This window comes from Myzus persicae, unplaced genomic scaffold (genome assembly GCF_001856785.1).
Source record: "Myzus persicae strain clone G006 unplaced genomic scaffold, MPER_G0061.0, whole genome shotgun sequence".
Taxonomy (NCBI): domain Eukaryota; kingdom Metazoa; phylum Arthropoda; class Insecta; order Hemiptera; family Aphididae; genus Myzus; species Myzus persicae.
Window position 1 is genome coordinate 215,118 of NW_019102958.1, and position 26,176 is coordinate 241,293.

At 31.9% G+C, this 26,176-nt stretch overlaps 2 protein-coding genes across 2 annotated transcripts; one reads left to right on the forward strand and one right to left on the reverse strand.

Annotated features, from left to right (window-relative positions):
* Positions 1-2,900: 2,900 nt before the first annotated feature.
* Positions 2,901-21,022, reverse strand: LOC111033487 (dynein heavy chain 6, axonemal). The gene is made up of 40 exons (XM_022314241.1): positions 20,970-21,022; positions 20,814-20,910; positions 20,609-20,690; positions 20,430-20,533; positions 19,092-19,371; positions 18,764-18,834; positions 17,637-18,071; positions 17,408-17,577; positions 17,096-17,322; positions 16,864-17,038; positions 16,665-16,794; positions 16,493-16,594; positions 16,191-16,313; positions 15,300-16,109; positions 14,553-15,203; positions 14,363-14,485; positions 13,857-14,297; positions 13,372-13,796; positions 13,172-13,310; positions 12,572-13,108; positions 12,252-12,503; positions 11,720-12,155; positions 10,970-11,642; positions 10,453-10,899; positions 10,196-10,368; positions 9,237-10,131; positions 8,914-9,159; positions 7,438-7,675; positions 6,872-7,360; positions 6,628-6,800; positions 6,379-6,559; positions 6,140-6,319; positions 5,309-6,079; positions 4,984-5,224; positions 4,615-4,917; positions 4,390-4,541; positions 3,923-4,273; positions 3,753-3,845; positions 3,362-3,680; positions 2,901-3,271 (listed from the first exon to the last, which is right to left on the reverse strand). Exons 1-40 carry the CDS (start codon positions 21,020-21,022, stop codon positions 3,042-3,044), a joined length of 12,018 nt encoding a protein of 4,005 aa, XP_022169933.1. The 3' UTR covers positions 2,901-3,041.
* A 1,903-nt stretch (positions 21,023-22,925) lies between these two features.
* Positions 22,926-24,278, forward strand: LOC111033489. The gene has a single exon (XM_022314242.1). The coding sequence runs from the start codon at positions 22,926-22,928 to the stop codon at positions 24,276-24,278; it is 1,353 nt and encodes a 450-aa protein (XP_022169934.1).
* Positions 24,279-26,176: the final 1,898 nt, after the last annotated feature.

The following is a 26,176-nucleotide window of genomic DNA, read 5'->3' on the forward strand; positions in this document are numbered from 1 at the left end:
CCACGAGATACATGATACCATTCTCTGCATTAAACTGTATCGACTTCGGTATCGGCCAAAAGTTAATAACAATGATATATTATGTACATACACGATACATTATAATGGCTATTTTCACATAAAGGTAGTTGAATTTAACGGCTGTTATAAGTATAACCTTGAAGTGTATGTTGTTTTGATAAGTAGGTACATATATAGGTACACAATAAAATATGAATATATGATAAGTACCTATTTTTTGGCTCAAAAGTTTGAAAATGTAATACCAGGATTTTCATAAGTAGTTATAATAGTTCAAAAATATCTAAGAAACATTTGCACGAATTTTTGAATTTTTTAAAATATAAAATAAGGGTTCTCATAAGTATTTCATAGCACAACTAAAAATTCTAAAAATTCTATTAATACAGTTTTCTTTTAAATAATTATTATAAGTTTTAGACAAAATTCGATATTTTAACGGAGAATAAAGTTTTCAGTGAATTTTTTGTAATTTAATATTATTATTGTTATACATTAGGCAACAGAGTAGACAGACGATCTTTGCTCAGAATTGTTTTTCGTATTCAATAATTGTAAAACATTGAACTCAAATTTAACACATCCATTAGAGTGACAAATAGGTACAACACTTAACTTATAGCGGAGAGATATAAGTACCCACCTTTTTTTGTTTTTATTTTATTAAACTGAGCTCCAACACCTGAGATCGTGTACCTACATTATAATTTATATACATTTATGAAATATTGAAATACATGATAATTCAAAATTAAGATGTATAAGTAGTCACTTAGAGGTTCAAACTACAAAGTACATTCAATAGTTATTACTTATTTACAATATTAATTTTGAAAAGGAAATCTAAGCGTTTTATGCTGTTTTCTGTTAATTGAAAGCTTCTTCTAAGTTGTTTGTTATCGATAAGGTATCTTAGACATTTGGACATTGTTGAATGATATCTAGAATGTTACCTAACCGTTTACTATACATAAAATATTTATATATAAAAAGAAAAATGTAATGCACTTATCTTTTTACTATACATTAGTGTTTAAGTTTTTATTGTACATGTACATGTATTAATACATTATTATTACTAAGATAATAATATGTCTATTTTTGTGTCAAGAGAATACAAATATATGAAAGCAGCTATTATAGAGTTACAATAAGCTCATATGGTCATATAGCTAATATAAATATGGAAATTATACGCGTCCCGCTTGCTAAACAATATCATAAAAAGGAAAAAACAATAAAAAAAAACACTCAATTTATTTGTGGAGTGCAGTCACGCAGACTGAAAAAGCTGGTCCTATAGGTGTAGCCATAATAATATTAACAATAATGGAAAATAAATGTAATATATTATTATGATACACATTTTCTCAACTATGGCGTTTCGCGCACCCGCGGATCTAAAGTATAACAACGATCGTATCAGAAATAGATTATATATTATTATTATTATTTATAGTTAAATCACGTAACAGTACCTAGAAAAATACTTAAGAAATACACTTAAGACGGCTCCTTGCATAGGCAATCCATGGTCATTGATGATAATTGAAAAACAATACAAGAACTTTATACAAAAAAATCATAATAACTAACCACATAAATTTGTTTTCCCAATAAGTGCACGTGAAATAAAAATAAAATAAAATAATAATTATAAAAAAATATCAAATATGCAGTCACATAATTTTTTTTATAAACTTTTTAAATTAGAATTTCGACAAAATTAGTCCAAAATCATAAAAATCTGAAATCTATTTTTGGTTAAAAATTCATAAAAAGTTATAAAATGTTTAATTTATGTATCTAATTATTGAACATTTAAAACAATGTTTTTCATTAGTAGCTCATATTATAATCAAAATACCTAATTACAGGGTTTTTATACATTGATTATTGATATTACATTTTCATACTTGGACTAAATTAGATATTTCGACGAAGGATAACAATAGTTATTTTGTTGTGATTTAAAAATATTTTTCTTATTTACTTAAGTACATAAGTATATTATTAAATTGTATACACACAATTACATTTTCAAATGCAATATTTTGGGTAAAAATTGACTCAAACTACTGCAATATTAGTAGTATAGTAGTATTACTAATATTATCATAAAATATACTTAGTATTAGTAGTAGGCCGAAAGACCGTCACTTAAGGATTGTATAAAATTATATTATATTAAGGAATTCAAATTTAACACGTCCATTACAGTGACACACACTCGATGACAACTACTGCACAGCAGAGCAGTACCCACTTGTCCACTCTTTTTATTTTTATTTTAAAAATAAAAATGTATATCACTATGTTTTTTAATATTTGAGATTAAAGTTTGTCAAATTGAGTATAGGCACTGGATTGTTAATTAAACGTTTCATGTTTGTGATTGTTCAAGACCTCAGAGTTTAAAGTTTATGATTCGAACTGAGACCAGTACAAGAAAGAACAAAAATTTGTTAATAATTTTATATTATGTCTATAAAATTGATAATAATTTGTTTAACTCGTTAATAGATCAATGGCCAGCAGTAACAACCATCGAGATAAATAATATAATTTGCTTTATATTGATGATAACAACACATGTTTGCTTATCATGGGATTTACAATTTTTATTTTCACAATAGTATTTCAATAAACATAGTAAAATATTAGTATTATTATAATGTCTTGCATTCAATTCTATTCACAGTGTTTTTGAAGTTAAAGCTTACATGGTTACATACCTACTCTTTCTTCTTCATTAGTTTTCAAGAAAAACCAACGTAGTACCTTTATATGATGTATATAAATTTTGGTATTTATTTATTTTCACTTTGTCCGTTCTCTGAATACTAAACAGGCGCCCTTGAGTGGACATCGTACACGAATCGATTATTATAATACAATATAAATAATTTATAATAAGATAATAAAGCAAAAACAAAATGATAATATATATATAATTTTTTACGCGTTTAAAGTAAACGAACGCAATATGAATACACTATAATATTATACTATGACACCAATCAATTTGTTAATTGTGTGAGAAGAGCGGTGCCTTTGAGAGTCCAATAGCTCTGAGGAAATTCGGTCGGCAACAATACGGCAATTACAAAATTAGTACTATGTCCGGTGGTCGAAAGAACTCCAGCTCTGGCTGAAGTTTTATACAGAGGGCAATTGTACCTCAAACTCTGTTCGTCCAAATTGACAGTCGGGACTAGTCGTATAGCGGGCAGTGAAGGATATAGGTCACCTTGGATCAACAGAAATAATGTATGAATATTGTGTAATTTTGTTACTCTGGTAAGAATTTTAATTTTTGATTATCGAATTGAAATATTACCGGGCGTGGGATCGACCAGAAGGCCGGTGGTGGAGTCGATGCGTCCGGCATCAAGATACAGGCCGTGCACATAAACGCCGTCCTCCAGTTTCGTTAGGCCTTTGTAAGCGTTGTTGTCTTCTTTCGCGGTGGCCGCGTGCACAGCGGCAATTTCTTCTTGCACCAGAATGGTTTGGGTAAGCTCAAAATCAACTTTCAAACTGTCAATGGGTATGGCATATTTTCTAGCATGCCTCTGTAGACACCCAGTCATGAAACCTTGGGGAAAATACAAACCTGATATCCAGTACGAAGGAGGACTACCAAACTTCATCCAAAACTAAGATATTTTAGAATTTTTAAGATTACAATACTCCCTTATAACAGTTAGACATTTGCAGATCTCACTTACGGTGATAAAATCTAGTCTAAGTGCCAAGTCCTTAACCCAACTACCCAAAGCTTTCAACGAGGGGTATGCTTTGTTCAGCCACATTTTCGGTACCTGTGACATTTAAAAATTTATTATATGTTTGAGACACTATAGGAAACTATTAAAAATGTGTTTATTATATATACTACCATGTTGTTCATGAATGATACATATACTCCTTCCAAATCTGCAGACATGACCACGAGCCCCTTAATCGCCTTACGTAAGTCATTTAACGAATTATGAATGATGTCAAGCAGTTGATTAAATCGTTCGATCTCCTGTGATAGTACTGTAGATAATGAAGGCAATCTTCCTTTATCGTCTGCATTCATTATTGTGAAATGAGCTTCACTGAAGTCTATGACCTCCACGAGTCTTTCGGAAATATCAATGGCCATTTCCATAACGATTTCATCGTCTGATTTACCAGCAGTGCTTGTTAGTGATTTAGGATATGCTTCAATGATTGTTAATAATGTCTCCTGTGTTTCTTTTGTCTAATAAATGGAATAATTACATATTAATATAATATAAATATTTATATACGTAATACGTATTACATAACAATATACAAATATGCTATAAATGTTTTATTTTAAAATCAAAATTATACTTGATACGCGATGTTCGCATTTTCGTGCATTCCGAATATTTCCGGTTCTTCAATTATAGGTAGTTTATCAATAAATAGCTGATATTCATCAACTGTGGTGCATTTCGCCCTTTCTGGACAATAGTAAGTACCAGACTTGGAGTATTTATAGTCTGAAAAATATGATGTAGTAGCATATAAAAGTATAAATCTTAGTATATGACATCGATTCGTTATTCGTATTACCCGGTTCGAGGGTGTGAGGACCGAAGAAATTCAAAAGCACCGTTTTCAATGTTATTTGATCCCATGAGTCGGTAACTCTGCCTCCGTAATTTATCTCACCAGTAACATACTGTAAAGCGTCCCAAGGTATTTCTTTTGCAGTTAAGCAATACATATGCAACAATAGTAAAGCGCATTCACGGTCACTGTCAGTAAACGAGTATGCTATGTTCCATCCAAGAGACCCAAATTTCTTTCTTTCTAATATGATAGCGTGGAAAAAACACAGCCCAAATACCATTTTTCTCCAGTTAGAGTTGAATGCTATGGTGCGATTGATTACATGATTATATTAGATATTTCATATAAAATCAAAAAATCGAAATTTACCATTGTTTTCAAAGAAATCGCTGTTTATGTCTGTAAACGATCTCTTCATATTTGCCCTTAAGCCTTTAGGTGGTTCGTTTGTAACTTTTAATGAATTTTGTAGGACGAACGTAGGAAAACTTTTTGATGGCATCGAACTAAAAAACAGCCTAAACTCAGGTTTAATATTTGTTGGATTTTCGATTAGATTTTGCACTAAATTTTCCATATGAAGCATCCACGATGAAGCTAAATGACAGTTCTGAAAAAAAAATTTTAAACAAGAGGTGGGTACTAATTTGTTATTAAATAACTATTATTCAACTATACATAATACGATAATTACTTGCAAAAATACCCAGTTGCCTTCTTTTTGGCCATTTTTTATAAGTTTTTCTGCAATAGGTCCTTGACCCTGACCCAAAGAAATTGCACGTAATTTATCTATCATTCCGAATTCCGTTGCAAACTTTTGGAACGATACGAATGGATCTGAACCAGGACTAAGAATGAAAATCAATGGTATTGTTGGAGACGTGTCATTGTATAATATGGGAAGCGAAACTCCTGGACTTTCAATGAATGTTTTCCCAAGTTCAGTGCGAATGTAATTAGTAATTGCGAATATCAATTTTTCTTCTTTGAATGCTTTAATAATCATAAGCTTTTCAAATGAATTTAATTTTGTATTCCAGTTTACTGCATTATTGTTTTCGTGATCTAAATGAATATCTTGAGTAAATTCGCCTAGTGAGATTTGTATTGGTCCAGTGCAGTTTTCAGGAAGATGTTTAAATGTGGAAAATGTTTCAGACATATAGTTTACAGTTTTCCAAATGTCTTCTGTCAACCCAAACACCGCTGGCTTAATCGACATTTTCCTTTTTACTTTTCCTATGGGCCCACGCAACAAAAAGTTCCATTGATCATTTGTGATTTTTCCCGATTGCAAATTTATGCTGACGCTGACCAAGAAACTAAATATTGATTTATGGCGTTCAAACAGGCCTCTAGAAACATTAGTATAAACCGCCCGGGTAATATCTTCGATCATGGTGGGCATTTTAATATCTATTCTCATTTTTTTGTCAGTGTTTTTTATCACATTGCAAAATATCTAAGATTAAATAATACAATTTTCGGATTATACGCTACGCATAATTTTATTATAACTTACGGAACTGAAATAATTTAATGAAAATTGATACATGGTGTCAATTTCGGAAAGCTGAGCTACTACAAAATAAAGGCATGATCCTCGATTAGCAACCACTCGATAACGCTCACGTGCGACACCGATGTATTGTTCCGTTTCTTCTGCGTCTATTAAACGTCCAGCGATGATAATAGACGTCTCCTAAAATTAAATAAAAAAATATAAATGTCTGGGAAGTGTAAATATTTACTTAGTAATACTTTGCTATTATTAAGTGTTTCAATGAGTTCTTCATCGTCCAGTATATTTCCTTTTGACATATTGAGCATTCTCAACGTTTTATCTTCCATTTCTTTTAATAAATTATTGTCATCGTTTATACTCACAATTGTTTCAGTCCGCTTTGCTTCTAAATCGGGCATTTCTAATCGCACAACGTCTCTAGAAAAATAAATATTATAAATAGTTTAAATATATCAATTAATATAAAGATTAATATTACTATTTACACTAATAATTGATCTTCTAAGCCCGAAGGTGTTACAGTGAAATTTACCAGTGTAACTTGTATACATACGTCTGGTAAATAATGTGGATTAGACATTTTGGTTGTCATGTAGAATCTGAACTGATCGTCATATTCAATGTCAGTATTACCAATGCGCATTAACATCCGTCCACCCTAACGATAAAAATGTATACTTATTTTTTATTTGGCCAAAGCTTGTATGTTTATCAAATTAAGTTATTTACGCGTGAAAATGTTATATTCTCCAATACGGGTCTTAATGTGGGATCAATGTGTTCTTCGAGACCTTCGATCAAAACCGAGTACCCCAGTCTTACCGCATCAACGATTACGTTCATGACGTCTGAATCCGTACCCTTACATGTTTTCAGCGAATTGTCCAATTCCAAGGCCTTGATCCATTTGTTAGCCTGTTCTTGGGGATCTATCATCAGTGGCCATCGGCTTGCTCTGGTGACGATTATCGCACTGTCCGTTGACACCGAATCCCTTGGGAGGCCACACATATTCCACGAGCGTAACTCAAATGAATCGATTAGTACAGAGCTCAATGTGTAATTTGCTGAATGTTTTATTTCATATTGTGCCAACAGTTGAAGCCAAAAATAAGTTATATCTTTACGATACTCGTCTGTGAAAGGACCCAAATAGTTAACACTCCCGGCTGCTATTATAGTGTCACCGGTCACTGTCAATAAACGCTCAGAAAGCATCTAAATAGAATGTTAAGTCAAATGTGAGTTAAAATTTTAAAAATTTTTTCATGTTGTATAAAGAATGTAATAAATACTTTTATATTATTTTCCCATCTTAACTGTTCGTCACTTAAAGCTTCAACAAGTAAATCGGATCTGTTTAATCGCGATTGTGTTATACTTATGTTTAATTCAAGTTTGTTTTTCTCCGCAACACTCTGGTCATAAGTATCTTCTAGTTTCTTTAGGCGTGCTTCGACGTCAGCTAACATTTTTTGCTTCGCTCTTAGTTCTGTTAATACAATATTAAGTTCATCTTCAGCTTCTTGTTGTCTAAAATTATACATATAAAAATATAATGTAGAAAATAATTTGTATTGATATTTTTAGAATAAAAAACTATTTTTTTTTCACATTTCAAATTTCTGTAAATAGCACACAAAATTGAATATTTTGATTAATTTTTAATATATTTTCAACATTTTTAATTTTAAAATGTATAGAAAATTATAAAATAAACATATTTTGGTGATATAGTCTAGTATTTAAGGTTTTTGTTTTTGAATTACAATAGTATGTCAGAAAGTAATCGAGAAGAAAAAGTCCATTTACGTGTGAATATACAATGTCGAAAAAATTTGCAGTTCAAACGCTTGTAAATGTGATTCAACTTCTTTTTGAAATAGGTATAACAACTTGTGAGGAATCTCACATTATATTTTTTTTAAACTAGCTTTGCGTAAAAATTGAAGCTTTTTCTAATTTTTTTTTGTTTTGTTTTTCCCAATAATTCAGAAAAGTAAAGAGAATATTATACTTGTGGCTAAAAACTACCCTCATTTTTACTGTTCCAAAAGGATTGCAGAGACACAATAAATACATTCATCGCTCCTTTTTGAATGCAAAACTTTTAACTATCATGTGACATAATATAAAAAATCGATAAATATTAGTTGGTATTTCATTATATTTGTTTTTATAATTTAATTAATAGTTTTATAGAAAATATTTCAAAATTATTTTGTATTGTAGGTATTATTATTTTTTTCGTTTTAAAGAATCACATATAATACTTATTTAAAATTAAAAACATTTTTCAATTGATTTTGCAGTTATAAAAAGAAAAAATTGTAATAAAATATTAGAAAGTTTAAAATTAAATTAAATTTTAATATTAATTTTAAATTATTTTAATGAGATATAATTAAATATTATAGAGATTGTAATTTTTTGACCTAATTATAACATTGATTATTATAATTCAAATAAAAATTATTCCAATAACCACTTATTTAAATGTTTTGTATTCCTTGTTGTTGTTATTATTATTATTAATTGAGGCGGGAAAAACTGCGTAAGAAATATTTAAAAAAAAATTCAGGTAATGGTTAACCGGACCGGAAATTAATATTGTAGTTATTTTTATACTGTTATAGGTCATAGCTATAAATAGGTAATTAAGTATGTTGTGATTAGGTATACATATTTGATACACCATTTCTCTACTGTTATCACTGTACTGAATAACTTATATCACTTTGTAAATATAATTTAACAACAATTTTACTTACTTCTTTCTTTTTGGTTCAACTATTCGAAATATAAGAGAATAACTATAAACAGCTCGAACCCACATACACATTGATTTGGCTACTCCGGATTGATATGCTACTTTTTTTGGAACGAATTCTGGATTGTCTATGTAAGGCTTAAGTTGACTAATCATTTTGTCTGATATGTTATCCGTATCATATTCTTGTAGAGTCTTTAGGAAATTACTATCCCCTAAGACTAGTTTAGCTGAAGTCCAATCAGTTCTAATAAAAAATACTCAAATATGACAAGTATGTACATATTGTACCTCCTACATAACATAAAACTATTTATCAATTACTTTTTTCCCAACAATAGACATACAGCTTCCATAACAGTATGAACAAGTTTTGGAGGCTTATTAAACACTCTTAGTTCATTTATATCTTTTTTGTTTAGGGCCTCTAAAGCTGTTTTCGCTGCTATCATTGCCGGCATTGCTAAGTCTAAATCTTTCTGTGCATCTTCAGCAATTGCCTGTGCAGCATCAGCTTTTATTTTTGCTGCCGATTCTTCCACAAGTACTACTTCTCGCACAGTATCTACCCCTGCTTTTTCAACCGTTAAATTTTCCATTAGTTTCAATGAAGCTTCGTTTTTCTCCAATAGTACTGGTTCCATTGCTTTTAATCTATTTTTCATCTCTCCTACCATATTGAAAGTTTCATATAATTTCCCCAAACCTTTTGAAATACGATCGGATTCACTTTTGATCTTATTGGTTTGAAATGCATGCATTTTTAAGTATAGTTTCAAAAACTCTAAGTAACTCTTCGGTGTTACATAGTAGTGTCTTCTCATTTGGTCGTAAAATTTTTTTGTCGCTTCGCTAACTGATTCGTGCATACTATTACAAATGCTTGTTAGATTGTTAATCAAGTCTAAATTTCCTGTTTGTGAAAACATTCCCAAGCTATTATATGCTACGGATAAAAGAGCTTCTTTCGGCCAGTCATCAAACCAATCTATCGTTGAGTTGTTAACTAATGAAGGAAACAAACGGCATCTTCGCCTAAACGCATCACCAATCGGGCTCATAGATATTACGAGATGAAGTTTAGAGCGTACTCTCTGAATAAAGTATCTGAATATTGCATCCCGGTTCTCACTACTGATTCCTAATTCTACAGCTGCTGGTCGACAAGCAATAATGACTTTCTCCAGGTCATCATGTTTAAATAGATTTGGTACTTCCCCTTGAATAAATTTTAAAATAATGCTAATTCATAATCAATTTAATATTGATTTGAAATATTTTACCAGAGTTTAAAATATTGTTTATATCTTCCAAAAATACTTCTTGTACAATTTGATTGTCTGTGAATAAAAACGTTGTGTCTTCAAATTTTGCACCAGTTTTATAATAAAGATTAACTAAATCTTCGTGAAAAGTAGCATAATCATACGATTTTGTTAACTCTATTTGAAAACATCTAAAATGTACAATAAATATTTTAAAAATTTATATTTATATTCATATTCATATTGTTTTTCGTGTTATGTTGTACAATGCGTACTTGTAATCATTAATATGTGATGCCAGTCTAGTCAGTGATTGTTTGCCCATACCACTGACTCCAACAAGTAAAGCATTTCCTCTTTCAGATCTCAATATTCTTGCTATACGAGTTATGTGCTCGATTGCATCCATAAAAAATATGATGTTTATGTCTTTATTATATACCATATTAAAATCCATTAAATTTTCAGTCAACACTTTTTTTAATTTATCAATATCGGTTATTTCTTCGTAAATTCGATTCTCATTGGAACTTGGATTCATGAAATCGCCGAATAATAACATAGGAGGCCGTGTTAGATTTGTGTCTGATTTAGAAAATTCTAACACTTTTGTTTCGAAATAACGTTGGCACGCAGTTTGAAGAAGATTATGAAAATATGATCTATCTTCTTGACAAACTAAACGATCATGGTACACCCGCAGTGTTTCGTGATACCATAGTCTGTAAGAAAAATTATTAATTAATATTATATTGTTTTATATAAGTTATACTGAGTTGTACTAAGTGATACCTGAATAAATGTTTTCGATCGGGTATTGTGATGAAATCTGCTTGCAATACTCCTTGTATGGTCTTTGACAAATCTCTGAGATTAAATACATAATGTGACTTTGCTGGAGTAGGTAATAAATCTTCTGAAATACGTAAGTATACATCGATACTAGCTTCTACAATTTCTGGACACGAATTAGATATAATTGGTGGGAATTCTTCGAAAAAACCGTCCAAAATGGAGGAAAATATAGTTCTCATAGCACTTTCGCTAGTAGTTGGTATGAACATCATGGAAAAATGTCTTGTGAATCTCGGAGTTAATGGATTTCTACCTCCACCCGGAGGTGCACAAATAGTACATAATATTACATTTTCTATATATTTCCAATCCAACTTCTCTCGATCGTACATGCCCCCACAATCCAAAAGTTGTCTTAGTAATTCAATTGGTGGTTGAGCTCCATAGACTTCAGGCTTTGGCATATTGACATCGTCAATAAAAATCGCTAAACGTTTAGTTCCTGGTGCACCAAAACGATTTCGCTTTTTCTTTACTAATTTTGATTCTAATATTTCTTGAGTCCTATTACTACTAGTTTGGGCAGAAAAATTTATTATTCCGGTTATCCAATCATTTGTGGTTGCCAAGTTTTGCATGACTAAATTTGCAACTGAAGTTTTTCCCACCCCTATAAAATGTACACTGTATGTAATTATAATATCAATAACAAGATCTACAATTTAGTCAAATTTAATATTTTTTTACCTGTTGTCCCAGTTAGCATTACTGGTTGGTTCATTTGCACAAGCCTTTGCATTACATATGCATATCGAATGCTATCTACTGTAGGTACTAGTAACTCAAAATAAGGTGTATCTGCATTATAAATAAATTTTGGAACTATTGAATCCCATTTTTCAAATGATTTAGTTATCGTGTTTAAATATACATCAAATAATTTAACTCCAGGTGAAATTGGAAATTCGGAATGATTTTCAAACTGATTGAAAACTAAATTTTCGAATTTATTTTGAGAAGAATCGTCTAAATTTGATCCCAATGACCACAAATATGAAAATATAAATGATTGGCAAATATAATTTAGGATTTTTGAATGTTCTGTTTCTGCATCAAAACTATCAGGGTCGGTGAATAGAGATTCAATAACAGTACACATCATAGTCACTTTACTAATTTCAACCTAAAATAGGGTTTAAAAACGTAACTGTTTTAGGTTAGGTTGATTAAATTAGGTTCATCCTACTTTCATCGTAGTTAAATGTTGGCAGAATTATACCTGTTTAATTGGAGCCAAACAATGCTTCTTAATAAATGAAAAACCTTCGTAGACATAGGTTTCGAATAGTGTCAACAGATATTTTTTTATTTCTGTGCTATTTTGAATTGCTTCATTTGCTAATCTATTTATCCACGATCGTACGTATGGTAACCATCCTAGTTCAGCTGCGTCTACGTAAACCATTCCACATCTACTAACTGTGGCGGGTGACGCTTGTGACAAGTCACCAACTTCAAAAATCATTCTAACCTGAAAACGATGTAGTACCATAATTATATTGAATTATTTTAAAGGCAATAATTTATTAGAAGCCGTACCCAAGAGCTCAATTTGATGCGCTCCGAATTGGCTAGACATAAGATCTTGTTATCGTCAAGTACAGTATTAAGGTTCTCGATCCATATTGCATCCACAGGGCCGTCACACACCACCCATTGAAATATTTCTTTTGTTGTCTGAACTGTTTCTCTTACAAACTTTCCGAGTAATCCATCCCTCCATTCCATTGTAAGAAGATTTACTTCACCGTAAAGTTCGCTCATAGTTATGGCTTTTGGATTTAGTTGGTATATTTTTACGGGTCTATAATATTGGTCTTCAACTTTATTATTGTAAAGTTCTGTTAATGTTTTACTGAGTATTTTTAATACGGTGGTCTTTCCACCACCAGTAGGACCAACAGTCATGATACCATGTCGTACAATTATTGTCTCTAATAGCTGTATAACTTTTACATAAATACACTCTTCAATTTGATAGCCATAATTTTCCATCATACTTTTGGTCGTGGATAGGAACATTCCATAATCTTGTTCTGGTAAGACAATTCCAGGAAAGAGATCGTTTAATATACCCTGAATATTTAAATAATGTTATAACTATAAATATATTTTACACTTTATGAATACTATGTTCACCTGGAATAGTATCGCGTCATCTTTTAGGAATTTCGGCAAATTACTATCTCTCAGAGCTCTAATTAATACTAAATCTTCGTTGATGAAAGGATTTTGTCGTTTTAATGAACCTGCCATAACCAGAACGCTTTTTACAGCCCTTTATAACAGAACAGTTCGTGATTATATTAATACTTGAAAAATATAACGAATAAGATTACCTCATTCCAAAGTCATAATGATCCTGAATAGAAAGCTGTTCACTACACAATTTATACATTTTTACCATTTTTTGAGACAGCATTTTCGATGACTCAAAACCCTCAGAATACAATATAACCTCAGCAATTAGTCCATAGTCTGGTACCATCATTGCCATTGGTCTAAATAAAGCTTGTAAATTATCTGGTAATTCACTTCTTCCGGCATATCCTGGATTCATTGTTATGAATGCTGCACAAGTTTTCACAAGTTTAATCTCACGACCTTCAAACATAAACTTGGTAGCATTTATCAATTTTGCATTCATAATGGTGATTAGTTGTTGCGCGATAACCGATAAGACTTCAATTTCTATGCGGTTGAATTCGTCAAAACAACACCACGCTCCTGATTGAGCTAATCCGGAGAAGAATTTACCCATCATCTGCAAAAATAATTGTTGATTCTTTCTTGCATAACTATTATTTAGGCCATTATTTTTTACCTTATAATCTAAGCCATCAGAACAGTTAAATACAACACATTGTGTAGCTAATGCTTTTGCAAGGTCCTTGGTTGTTTCGGTCTTTCCAGTACCCGCAGGTCCAGCGGGTGCACCACCTAAATTTAACTGGAGTGCACCCATCAAGCACAAGTAACATTTGTCAGTTAAAGGCGTAATCACTAATCTAGGAGATGCACCCAGGTATTCAAATGCATATAACCAACGAGCATTGGCCATGTACGCAACACAACCATCCACAGTATCCCAATAATAGCGAAGCTGTTTTAGCCATTCAAAATTTAAATCACTGTTGATTTTACGGACTACCATAGTTGATATTATATCCCTCGCGTGAACATCTATCGTAATCAATGCGCAGATTACAGAACGTTGAAGTGTAGTTAAACGTCCTCGAACCATAGCCGCTAAATTATTCAAGTCCTAAAATAATAAATACGTAATTAGTTTATTAGAACTAGAAAATTATATCAATTTGACTTATTGACGGAGATACTTAATTTAAAACATTTTTGTTCAAATTCAACCAATTTTTCTTGTATATTAGAGTCAAGCTTTAGGGTCTTATGAACGTCACGACACCACATCATCTGTGATACTGCAATTATTAGCTGAAAAATAAAGACTTAATTCAATTATCGGTAGGTGGTTAGCTTGTTAAATTATTTGAATTGCAACCTGAGCAGCGTGTGACAAAACCCATTTTTCTCTAGGAATTTTGTCATAATCTTCCATGGCTATGAACATGAACGTCCGCAATGTATTTACCATCTCTTTTTCTACTCTTGTAAGCCAAAATTCAACGTTTCCAGTTGCTTTGACTTGTAATGAGAATTTCACGATTTCTCTTTCAGGTGATATCATAGAAATAATATTGGTAGGTGAACTATCTTCTTTATCTGGGGTTAATGGGTTTCCTTCCTTATCGTCGTTTTTAAATTGTATTCTCCAAATGGCGTCGAAACATTTGTTCATGTGTGGCTGAACAGCTCTAGTATTCCGTGCTTGAGCAATTATTTCTATGAGCTCATCATTTGACAGGAAATAAAACCTTGGAAATATAACTCTCTTTGATTCTAAATATGCCTCTAAATATAACATGATTTGTTCTAATTGTTGGTTATTTTTTATGAGAGCTTTTAGGAGATCAATATCGGTGCATGTGCTTATAGCCAAAGGATTTTTTTCAGCTTTTAACATTATTGCCTTCCAAGAACTATTGACTTGACTAAATAATGCAGCTTCGTTCGGAAGCTGTCTTTGAATGTCAGGAGCAGAAAATATCGATTCCAAGTAAATCCAATTATTCTGGCACATTATCCATTCCGTCTAAAGATAATATTTATTATAAATAATTATATCAGTCTTATACATATTTATTAAATATAAAATTCATATACACAAAATAATTACTAAATTACTCACTAGAACGTCATTCATAATGTTCATAGATTTTATCCATTCTTCAACTCTTGATCTTATCATTACTACATGTTTGGATGAAATGAGAGTATTTAAATTTATATTCGCTTCTTCTAGTGTTAACTGAACTTCTTCCAACGACCCAAGTATAAAAATATCATGTGCATTTTTATACGGAAGTATAATTAAATCTACTATTTTCCAAGAATCTTCAATTTTCTTTAATATTCCTTCTAAAGTTGCTTCAGAACTTGCCTGCCCAGAAACTTCCATTATCTCAGGACCGTGACTGAACACGTCCAATTCTTCAAGAATTTTAAGAGTAAGCGTCTGGTTGATTGGGAATTTCGTCCCAAGTATCTGCTCAACTTTTATCCAATGATGGTTTTTAAGATTCGGATTTCTCAACATTGTTATGATCGACATTTTTGACTTAAAAGAATGTACTTTTTCATCAATAAGATTTATGAGTTCGCATTCAGGAATATTTTTTGAAAATTGCACAACATATTTTAAATTTAGTGCTAAGAACGTATTCATTTGTTCCACATCTAAACTATGAAAATTGTCTGTTTCCCAAGCAGACATTTTTTCTTCCCATTCGGCTAAACTCTTCCTAAGCAATATTCTGAGTCTCACAGCTTCACTTGCCTCGGTCAAAATATCAACCTTTGTCATCTCAACGCGGAAATAACGTTGATAAGACTTATACATGTTTGATTCTATTTGACGTTCTGCTAATTGTTCACTAAGTGAAGATAATTCATCTAATACATGTTCCGCATCTGAATTAATATCGATTAACCATGGTTCCTAAAAAAAAAAACTTAAAATAAAATATATATAAGTAAATTAGATTATTATTACTTGAGCTTCGATATTTATTTTTTCTACTTCTCGAAGCATGTCTTTTATTTGAGAATCGATTGTATTGACGAAATCATCAACAAGATTATCTTGATCATTATAAATGTCTTCAAATTCTATTTGTAAAGTCGTAAGCTGTTCTGAGAATCTCTATAAATAAATATTATTAAACATTTTTGAATTAATAATAATAATAATAATAATAATAATAATAATAATAATAATAAAAAAAAATTATAAAAATAATATAAGGAATAATAATAATTGTATGAAAATTAATATATATATTAATATTACAATAATTCAGTTATGATAAAAATATTATTAACATCATAATTATCAATATCCTCTTCAGAAACAGGTATTTCAAATTCTTCAGCTAATTCATAAAGTTCCTTAGTATAATTTAGTTTGACATCTAATTCTTCCAACTGAAATAGGAAACATATTAATATTTTTAACATACATTTTTTTTCGATAATATATTAATTAAATGCGAACCCTTTTAGAATATGTTTGTAAGAACTTTTTATAATCTACATATTGTGTGGCGTTAGAAGGAGTGGTGTAGAGGTATTCGAGGGATTCTTTTATTTCAATCAATAGTTCATTTACCAACTCTTTTCCCACTCTATATAATGCAATTAATCATTAAATATAACTAATCTAGTTATAGTTTTCTAAATCCATTATAACATACTTGGCCAGTGTCTCCTCCACTAGTTCTAATAATAAATTACAGGTAGGTCTAGCAATATTTTTCAATAAATCAAATTTTAAATTAAACATGCCTATCATTTGATTGGAATTTATTTTATTCACATCGTATAGTTGCTGTCTGTATTTCTCTAACATTGTTCGAAAATTCGTTAAGTCTGTAAAAAGTAATTTTCATTCTGATACAAAAGGAGACATCTTAATTTTATTTTTACTGGTTTCGTTTTGGATAATCCCTCGATCCAAGTCTTCATTTTCTCTATAGATATTGTAAACGTATTCCATTCGTTTTAAGTACTTACGAACTGCTTCAAAGTTTATACTGATATAATTCAATATTTTTTCCATAGTATCCTTATATTCTTCATCGATATCGAACAGAAACTGTAACGGTGGTCCATCACCGCACAGTCGATCGACCATTTTACCATGGATCGACGGCCTATGACAATTGTTATTACCATCAATCAGAGCCATAGATCGTAGAATGTAAAGATACTTTACAATATCATACCTATAAGACTCACCGCATAAAACTGTTGAAGTCGTCGTCATCCAATAGTGGAGTGAAGTGAGTAATTATAATAGTTTTCCAGTCTTCCATTAAAAACGATATGTATGTGGTGTAATCGTTTAGGGAGTAATTGAACTCGATACCCAATTTCGTTAAGTAAACCTCGAATATGAACAATGGAGACTAATGGGATAGTAATAATTAAAGTCTGGTATAAATAAGATGCTATAATATCATCAAACAGAAGTAGGACCGGGCCTGTTCGATACCTTGGGATCATCCATTGACCTATCATCTTCCAGTACGATTTCAACGTCAGTTCCGGTTAGTAAATCGTCGCTAGGAATGTACTTGTAGTGCTTGTACACATCTGCCTCAAACCGTATGATTTGTTTTTGGACGAACTTGTGTAAATTCGATTGTAAAAAGAAATCAATGCACGTGATAAAACGGCATATTCTTTTGCAAACTTTCAGCTTCGACCTCTGCCGTCCGAAAGGCATGTTATATAGTATAACGTCTAAATCATAACTGTCCTTATTGTTATTATTAAATTCTGTATCGTTAATGGTGAACCCAGTTTCTTTCAGTGCGTCTTCGCACGCAACCAGCGTCAATTTTTTGATTGTCAACCGAAATTCTGTCAAAGTCTTAATAGCTGTTTTGATGCTTTCCATCTAAAAATATTATTCACAAATTGAAATTTTAGTATAAAATATACATACATAATTAATGGTGTGATCACTGATCAGTGGCTTAATTAAGGGGCTAGGTCATGGACTCACGGAAATTGATATCATAGAAACAAATTAATAGAAACAATTAAAGTCAATATACAGTATCATATTTTGTAATTTATTTTGAGAAAAATAACAATACTTATTGTATACAATTAAGTTAAAGTTTAATAATTCCCTAAAATATCGCAAAATATGCAAACATTACTTAACACATTTTCAAAATGGACCATGAAATTGAAAATTTGTTTAAAAATCTATTTCTTATAGATTATAAAATGATATGACAGAAACGTGTTGTACAATAATGTATTTTTCATGGTTAAAACTTTAAAATAGAAGTATTTTTATCTCCTCTTTAATTATTCGTAGATATAATAATGGTGAACCACGAGTATTGCATATTTATTACACAATATTAACACTATCTGACTTATATTTAACTGATATGCTAGTTTTTAATGCAATAAATGTAAGGCTACAAATTAAAATTTACCTTAACTTCAAAATTAAATTGTGAACAATGTTGTAATAACTATAAAAACGCCCTAAAAAGTTAAATTTGTTAAAAATTTCAAATTTTAAATAATATTATTATTATTATATTCTCAAATATTAGGGTATTTTTAAACCACGTTTTCTACTTGTATGGAGCTATGTTTTAAACCACCGGCAAAAATGACATTGCATAAAAATTCTAACCCTAAATATAATTAAAAATAAATAAATAGTGTCACTATGATTAATAATATGTTTTTCTTAGCTTTAGAACCAGTTTATCTATAACATTCTTATTATAAGTCATATTAGTATTGCACTAGAGATTTGGCATTTCTACATAAGATAGATGGTTCAAATTTAAAAGAAAACAATTCATTTTTAATTTAATAATTCTATTAGCACCACAAAACAAAACCAAAGTAGATTCAAAAGTAAGGATTCCGTTACAATAGTCCTCACCTCGATTGCGCCACAGAGCTTCCCTCTTACCAACCTGCTGTTCTTTAAATTGCTGTAGAGTATTTTCTTCGGCAACAGAACCATCATACAAACATATCTCCATAATATCATTAACAACTTCGGATATTTGTAACGATGTATCCCGTAGTGGAGTACACAGAAGGAATACAGTCAGTGGAACTTGTAATTCTCGACGCGTGTGATAGTACTTATTCCATGAAATAAATTTATACCAGAAGTGCAGACATTTCCATTGTTGATATTTTCTAAACAGTGTCAGCTATGAATAAAAATACATATTTTATTCATTTTAAAAAATCCATCTTACATTCTACAATATTGTTTTGTCAACTACATAAAGGTTTTAATTAGTTGAGAAACAATAAGAGATAAAAAAAAAAATTCCATATGCAAGTTAGAAATTTGTCCAAAATAATTTTTTGTATTCCACCATATTTATAGGCTGGTCATATATTCATTTTATTAGTTTGTTGAAAATAAGATAACATTATACCATAATGGAAAAAATATAATATATTTTATATACATGTTTCGATTTTCCACTTTGTAGGTGGTTTCTGGTAAAAAAAAAAAAAGATCTGGTTTGTACTTTTTCAAAATGTACTGGAAAAACAAAAAACATACATTTTTATGCGAAATCAGTTACAAAAACATACGACCTGTCGAATTGTCAATGTTTGCCTTTTAACAATTTATTTATAGCACACTATTTAATTTTTCGAATGCCACAATTCCAACAACATGCAGTTAGAACAATTTCAGAAAATGTATTACAATACCCGTAACTGTATCCATAACCGCAACCAACGACTCTTACCCGTAAATAGTTAAAACTTAAAACCCAGAGACTATTATAAATTATAATATACCTATACACACAAATTTGTAGTATGTAATATTCTTATGCATGCCTACCTATTTGAATGCTAATCATACTTCATACAAGTAGATACATTTTTATCATGTATGATTGTCCAATATTAATTATGCATGAACATTGTTTTATATTTTTGAAATATAAATAATCATATACTAAATCTAAGAGTATTAACTTACATTTTTGATTTTCTTATAAGATGTATACTGCTCTTCAAATTCTGCAAAGGACGTAAATGTTATTTCATCTTCAATGTGTGACATAAAACCTTCGTTACTGAGCGTAAAAAAACATTGTGTGTCGATGTTATTGAATAATACGATTTTAAAATTATAAGGGGAAAAAAATTTGGACTTTTTATTCGCCGCGTAGACTAAATAAACGAATTTATATTCTGTCGCAGTTTTAAACTCATGTATAATCTCATCTATGTCTAATACGTCGGGAGGTTCTTCTATACAATTCTGATCTTCAGATTTTACAATACTCTCTTCGAATTCGGATCCATCAGATGCAGAAACTTCTGTCTCACCCGACTCCGTGGCTAAACATTTAAACCAACACAACGCTTTAATCTAAAACCACAACATTATTTAAACTAATCGGTTATGTTACATACAATCGGAATCTCCTGGCTCAACGTCTTTTCCAATATTATTATCATAGTCTTCTCTTTTTTTGGTGTATTCTAAAAACCCAGACTAAAACAAAATAGTATGTTGACCATTTTTAATTAAATTTCTAGTAAGTATAACAGGCGTGTTTATTAAACATTAATAATCCTTAACTATAAATGAAAAAACTATCAAACTATCGAAACTTACCAAAGGTTCAGGATCCTCTTTTGTATATAATACTGCCTGCAAATACTTAGAGTGTAATGTTTTCGTGTCAATCTTTTTCTCGGGATTTTTCAAATCACTAGTAAATTTTAAAAAAAACAGTCATTAAACATTCTAAAGTGTAAAATGTTGTTTTACTTGTTAGACTTTTTTGATTTATTTTCTTCTGCCAAATGCAATTCAGACGACATTATTTAAGATGAAAATAAATTGCATACATTTAACATTTTATTTTAGATAATCGTTTAAATAGTTTATGTTGATTTAATGGTCTTAATTAAGCATACGTATCCAAGCAATAATAGAATCTCGTGAGCCATATCTGTTCTGTATTGTGAATATAGATAATAAAGTTTTTATTATCTATGGTAGTCAACTATCGACAAATTATTGATTACTTATTACTAAAGTCAAGGGCAAGGATTAATGTTCATCAGTACCTATGTTGTTTTTTTTTGCAGCGTCTTTTACAAATTTGGTTGGTACCTATCATGTTTACAAATCAACTCAAATCGATACAAATTATGTATTTTTTATTTTGCATAATGATTTATTTATTTAATCTATTTTTTCTTTAACTTTCTAAAGTTACATAACTGATTATACCTACTTACATTTTTCAAGTTGATTCCTACTCTTTGTAATCAATTGTGAGATGGCTCTACTCTCTAACTACAATGCCTAGTTGATTAGGTATTACAATTTAAAGTTTATATATTTTGTATTATAATACAATACATTATATAATACATATTTTTCACTATTTAAAATAGTAATAATAATTATTATAATGAGACTTTAATCAAATAATCATCGTAATATTTATATTATTATTTATTATACACATTTGTTTTCATAAGTTAAAATTTAATTTTATGATTTTATAATTAAATAGTACCTAATAGATATTATATAGTTGAATAAATTATGTCATCTCGCTATTTTTTCATAACTCCCAATCATAGAGGTTTTTGTTTAAATTAATCATAAGTTGCCATTATTTTATTATAGGTACGACAGGTACGTATTATTATTTATTATATGGAATTTATAATGTTTTTGTATTCGAAAATTATACCTATAGTAATATAGGTATGTCACCGTTTAACGTAAAATAACGCAACTAATAAGAGACACGATTTGATTTAAAATCGGAAAGTGTTTTATTATTATTACATTTCCACAATTCTAAAAATTTGAGAATAATATATTATATTTTAGTTGTCTATCTTAATTATAATACTTTTCCACTAATCTACTGACCGATGCTTGAATGCTTCCATGTGCCTCGCTGAGCAGTTGGATTTTGTTCATTTTTTTTTAATCTGAAAGATCATAACTTTTTGTGTTACTTCAAATAGTACTACAAAAATACTTTTGAAAAATAACTAATATTGTGCACTCTATACTCAAATGCATATTTTAGAGATTTTTTAATTATAATATTGAAACTAAGACTTTGATCAGATTTGAAAATCGATCTCTGTTTTCAAATTTTAAAAAATTAACGAAATCCGAATATTCTATGGGGCTCGAGAATTTTTCTTGAAAGTTGAAAGACATGTTTTAGTACTAAAAACACACCGTCTTCGACACCTTTAAATTAAGAAAAATATACTTACGATTTATACCATGATGTATGAATTGTATAATAAGTAACTTCAATTGCTAAATAGATTGTTAATAATATTTACGGTCGAAATAAGATGGCTTTCAGCACTACCGCCCGACAAGACAAAATATTGGGAGTAACCGAATTGGTTCCCGTTTGTGTACAGGTAATTTATAAAATATAAATGTACCTACACGGCTACACTCCATAATCTATAGTATAATATAATATACAATAAGATGGCAATATATTTATATATTGGAAGTTTAGCAAATTATCTGTGTTATCCCGATCAATTAAGATAACGATTAAGATATATGTACTTTTATCGCTGTATGGTATATCGTCTATATCCTATGTACGAATGACAATAATGTTGGTAAGCAGTGAGCACTGTACAGTCTCGAATAACACATCGTGTAAATTTGTAATTTGTACTTCGTATTTGAATTTATGTTTTTTAATTTTAATTTTTCGTAATTATGGAGTTTATGTTTAGTGAAAAGGGAACTAAGTTGTTGATTATTGACAATTACAAGTTTGGATTCCAAAAGAACCTAGCAGATAACATACAGAGGTGGATATGTACAAAACGAAAATGTAAAGCATACGTTAAATTGAACGGAGATTGTTTATGTGAAGAAGTATTAACACATAACCACGAAAGTGAAAACGATGGTACACTTGTGCGACAACAATTGACAAATTCATTAAAAAGAAAATGTGACGAACTTATTACAGAGCGACCATCAAAAATTATACGCAAGGAGATAGCTTCAAACAGTCATAGTGAGTCACTACTTCAAAATGATATTAACAGAGTCCGTAAAAATTTGAATGCTGCTAAATTAAGAACAATTCCCAAGTTACCTTCTAATCTTGAAGAACTGCATAAAAGTGTCAGTGAATATTCGTTAATAACTAATCTCGGAGAAAACTTTATTTATGACAACGATTCTGTCAACAATATAATTACATTTACATGCACGCAGAACTTGGAACAACTCAAGAAAGCCACTACGGTATTTGTCGATGGAACATTCAAAAGTTGTCCTAAGCAATTTTACCAATTATTTTCTATTTTTATCAAGGTACAAAATAGCTATGTTCCTGTCGTATTCAGCCTACTCCCGAACAAGACTACTGACACTTACATACTTGCTTTACATAAGGTCGCAAAATATCTAACAGTTGGCACGGTTTTCGTTGATTTTGAAACAGCTATCCATAGTGCCATAACTTCACAGCTACAGCAAGTTACAGTTAGAGGTTGCAGATTCCATTTATGTCAGTCATGGTGGAGAAAAATTCAACAGTTTGGTCTCTCAAATGAATTTAAAGATAATGCTTCAGAAATCGGACAACTTCTTAAACTATTTTTTGGACTGCCCTTATTATCACCTGAAGATGTCGAAGACTGTTTTTATAATGATTTGATGGCCATAAAACCCTACTGCCCAAAATTGGATCAGTTCTTCGACTACGTTCATGATACATACATAATGTCAGACAGTATCTTTCCACCGAAAATTTGGGCTAGATTTGACAAAAATATTGATAGGACTACAAATTGTTGCGAATCGTTCCATTCAAAGCTGAATAAAGAATTTACAACTGCCCATCCTAATATATTTTATTTTATGGAGACTTTAAACAGTATTCAGACATTAAATTATATTAAATTTCGAAGTAATAATACTAGGAAACTTACTAGCAAACAAGAAAAAAATAACAAATTCTTGGAAAATTGTATGACTGAGTACACAAATGAGAAGCTTACGCGAATTGAATACTTAAAGAAAGTTTGCTTCAAATTTGCAAATCAACGATTTTAAATAATTGTATTTATTATATTTTATTATTTGTATTTTGTACCTACACCTAGTGATGACTATAGTTGACTTCAAAATCAACGATTCAAAATTGTATATAATATTATATCATTTTTTTTATAACACGCATTAACGCACATTTTTAACCAAGCCTACTTTTAAGTTGACAGTCCTAAGCCTGTAAAATGTGCGTAATTAAACGGCAACCAATTCGGCTCAACTTAATAAAATACCTTTTTTAAACGGGAACCAATTCGGCTTACCTTAATAAAATACCTTTTTCAGACGGGAACCAATTCGGCATGTGGGGTTGGAGCTCGGGAACCAATTCGGTACCAGCCAAAATATTTATTTTTAAATTAAAATGAATCAGTAGGTAGGTACCAATAGTAAAGGTGTCATACTTCCTTCATTCATTTTCCTCCGATTCCCAAAAATTGTTATCATTGTTTTCACCGACTGTTTTCTTCAAACCATTGTGCTTAAAAATTATTGTAATAATTTTACTGCGATCTTATAAAATAATTACTTAGAACAGGAAGGTTGATCTGCCTGACTTGCCTGCCATGGCTACAGTGGCCGGAGCTGTGGCTGAGTCGCGTGGGCAGTGGATGTTATGGTAAAACATAATATCAAATACGGCTGACGTCGACAGACACATAAAATAACACGACGCAAGATGTATGATAAGATACCACTGATTACCTATGGTAATTTATTGTTAAAAAATACACACCAGTAGGCTTTAAAAAATTAATAGAGAACGATGTTAAATGCACCACGGCGGCGCCGATTGACGGCGGTCTGTGCATTGTTCCGGTGGGTCACCGAGGCGGTCACGGCTTGGATACACTGCGCTTCGTAGCGAACTGCCCAATTGCCCCAATGGGCCAGTGGTATGTGGGTTGCCAAATTGCGGAAACCCCGTACCGGTACGCCATGTACCCGCCCATCAACACCACCGCGCCCAAAACCAACAGATTCCACGTGCGCAGATGACGGACAGACACGTGCACGGCGGCGGTGTCGCCGTGTTTTCGTCTGAGACGCCTCGCCGTTTTGGCCCGCGTCTGTTCCGCGCACACCACTAGGTACCGCGGCGGCCCGATTTCGTAGGGCAGCTGACTGTCTCGGGCCGATCTGCGCGCGTTGCACACGAGCACTGACTGGTACCGGCCCCCGCCGAACAGGCTCGCGTCGCCCCAGCTGTCTATCCACCGGGCAGTGCTGAGTGCGACTTGCAGGTCTTCGGCCGCTCCGACTTCGGGCGGCGTCGGCCACCGGGCCAGCTCGCCGTACGCGCCCGTAGCACTGGTTACCGGCACGCAGACGAACAGGCCCTCGCCGTGGCCACCGTCATCGTCACCGCGGCGTGGTCCCATCGCGAACGTAAAGCTGTTCCGGGGCAGTCGTAGGCCGACTGCAGCGACCACGCAGCTCGGGAACGGCACGGACCGGAAGTTCAGGCCGCCGCCGCCACCGCCGTCGTCGTCGTCGTCGACTTTTTTCAACAGGTGTTCGATCAGCTCGGCCACCGGAATGTCGGCGGTCGTCGCGTCCACCCGGGCTCTTAGCGCGTCGAACGAACGGACGTCGGTGACCGCGGACAGTGAAAGGCACCGTAGCGCAGCCATGATCTCACCCGTGTTGTTGTCCGACGACCTGTTGCACACCGCCGACGCGAACATGTCGAACAGCGTGTGCAACGCTACCGGATCCCGGGACAGTGCCTGTCTCAGGCGGACCATGGTCGAGGTTTCCCGCCCGTTGACCGTGATCTCGTTGTAAGTCTCATTGTGGGGCAGCAATTTCCCGAACAGCCACTTTTTGCTGGCCATGGCACGTGCCAAGTCGCGTAGCACGCATTTCATTTGGTCGTCACCCTCGTCGGTCGTCGGGGA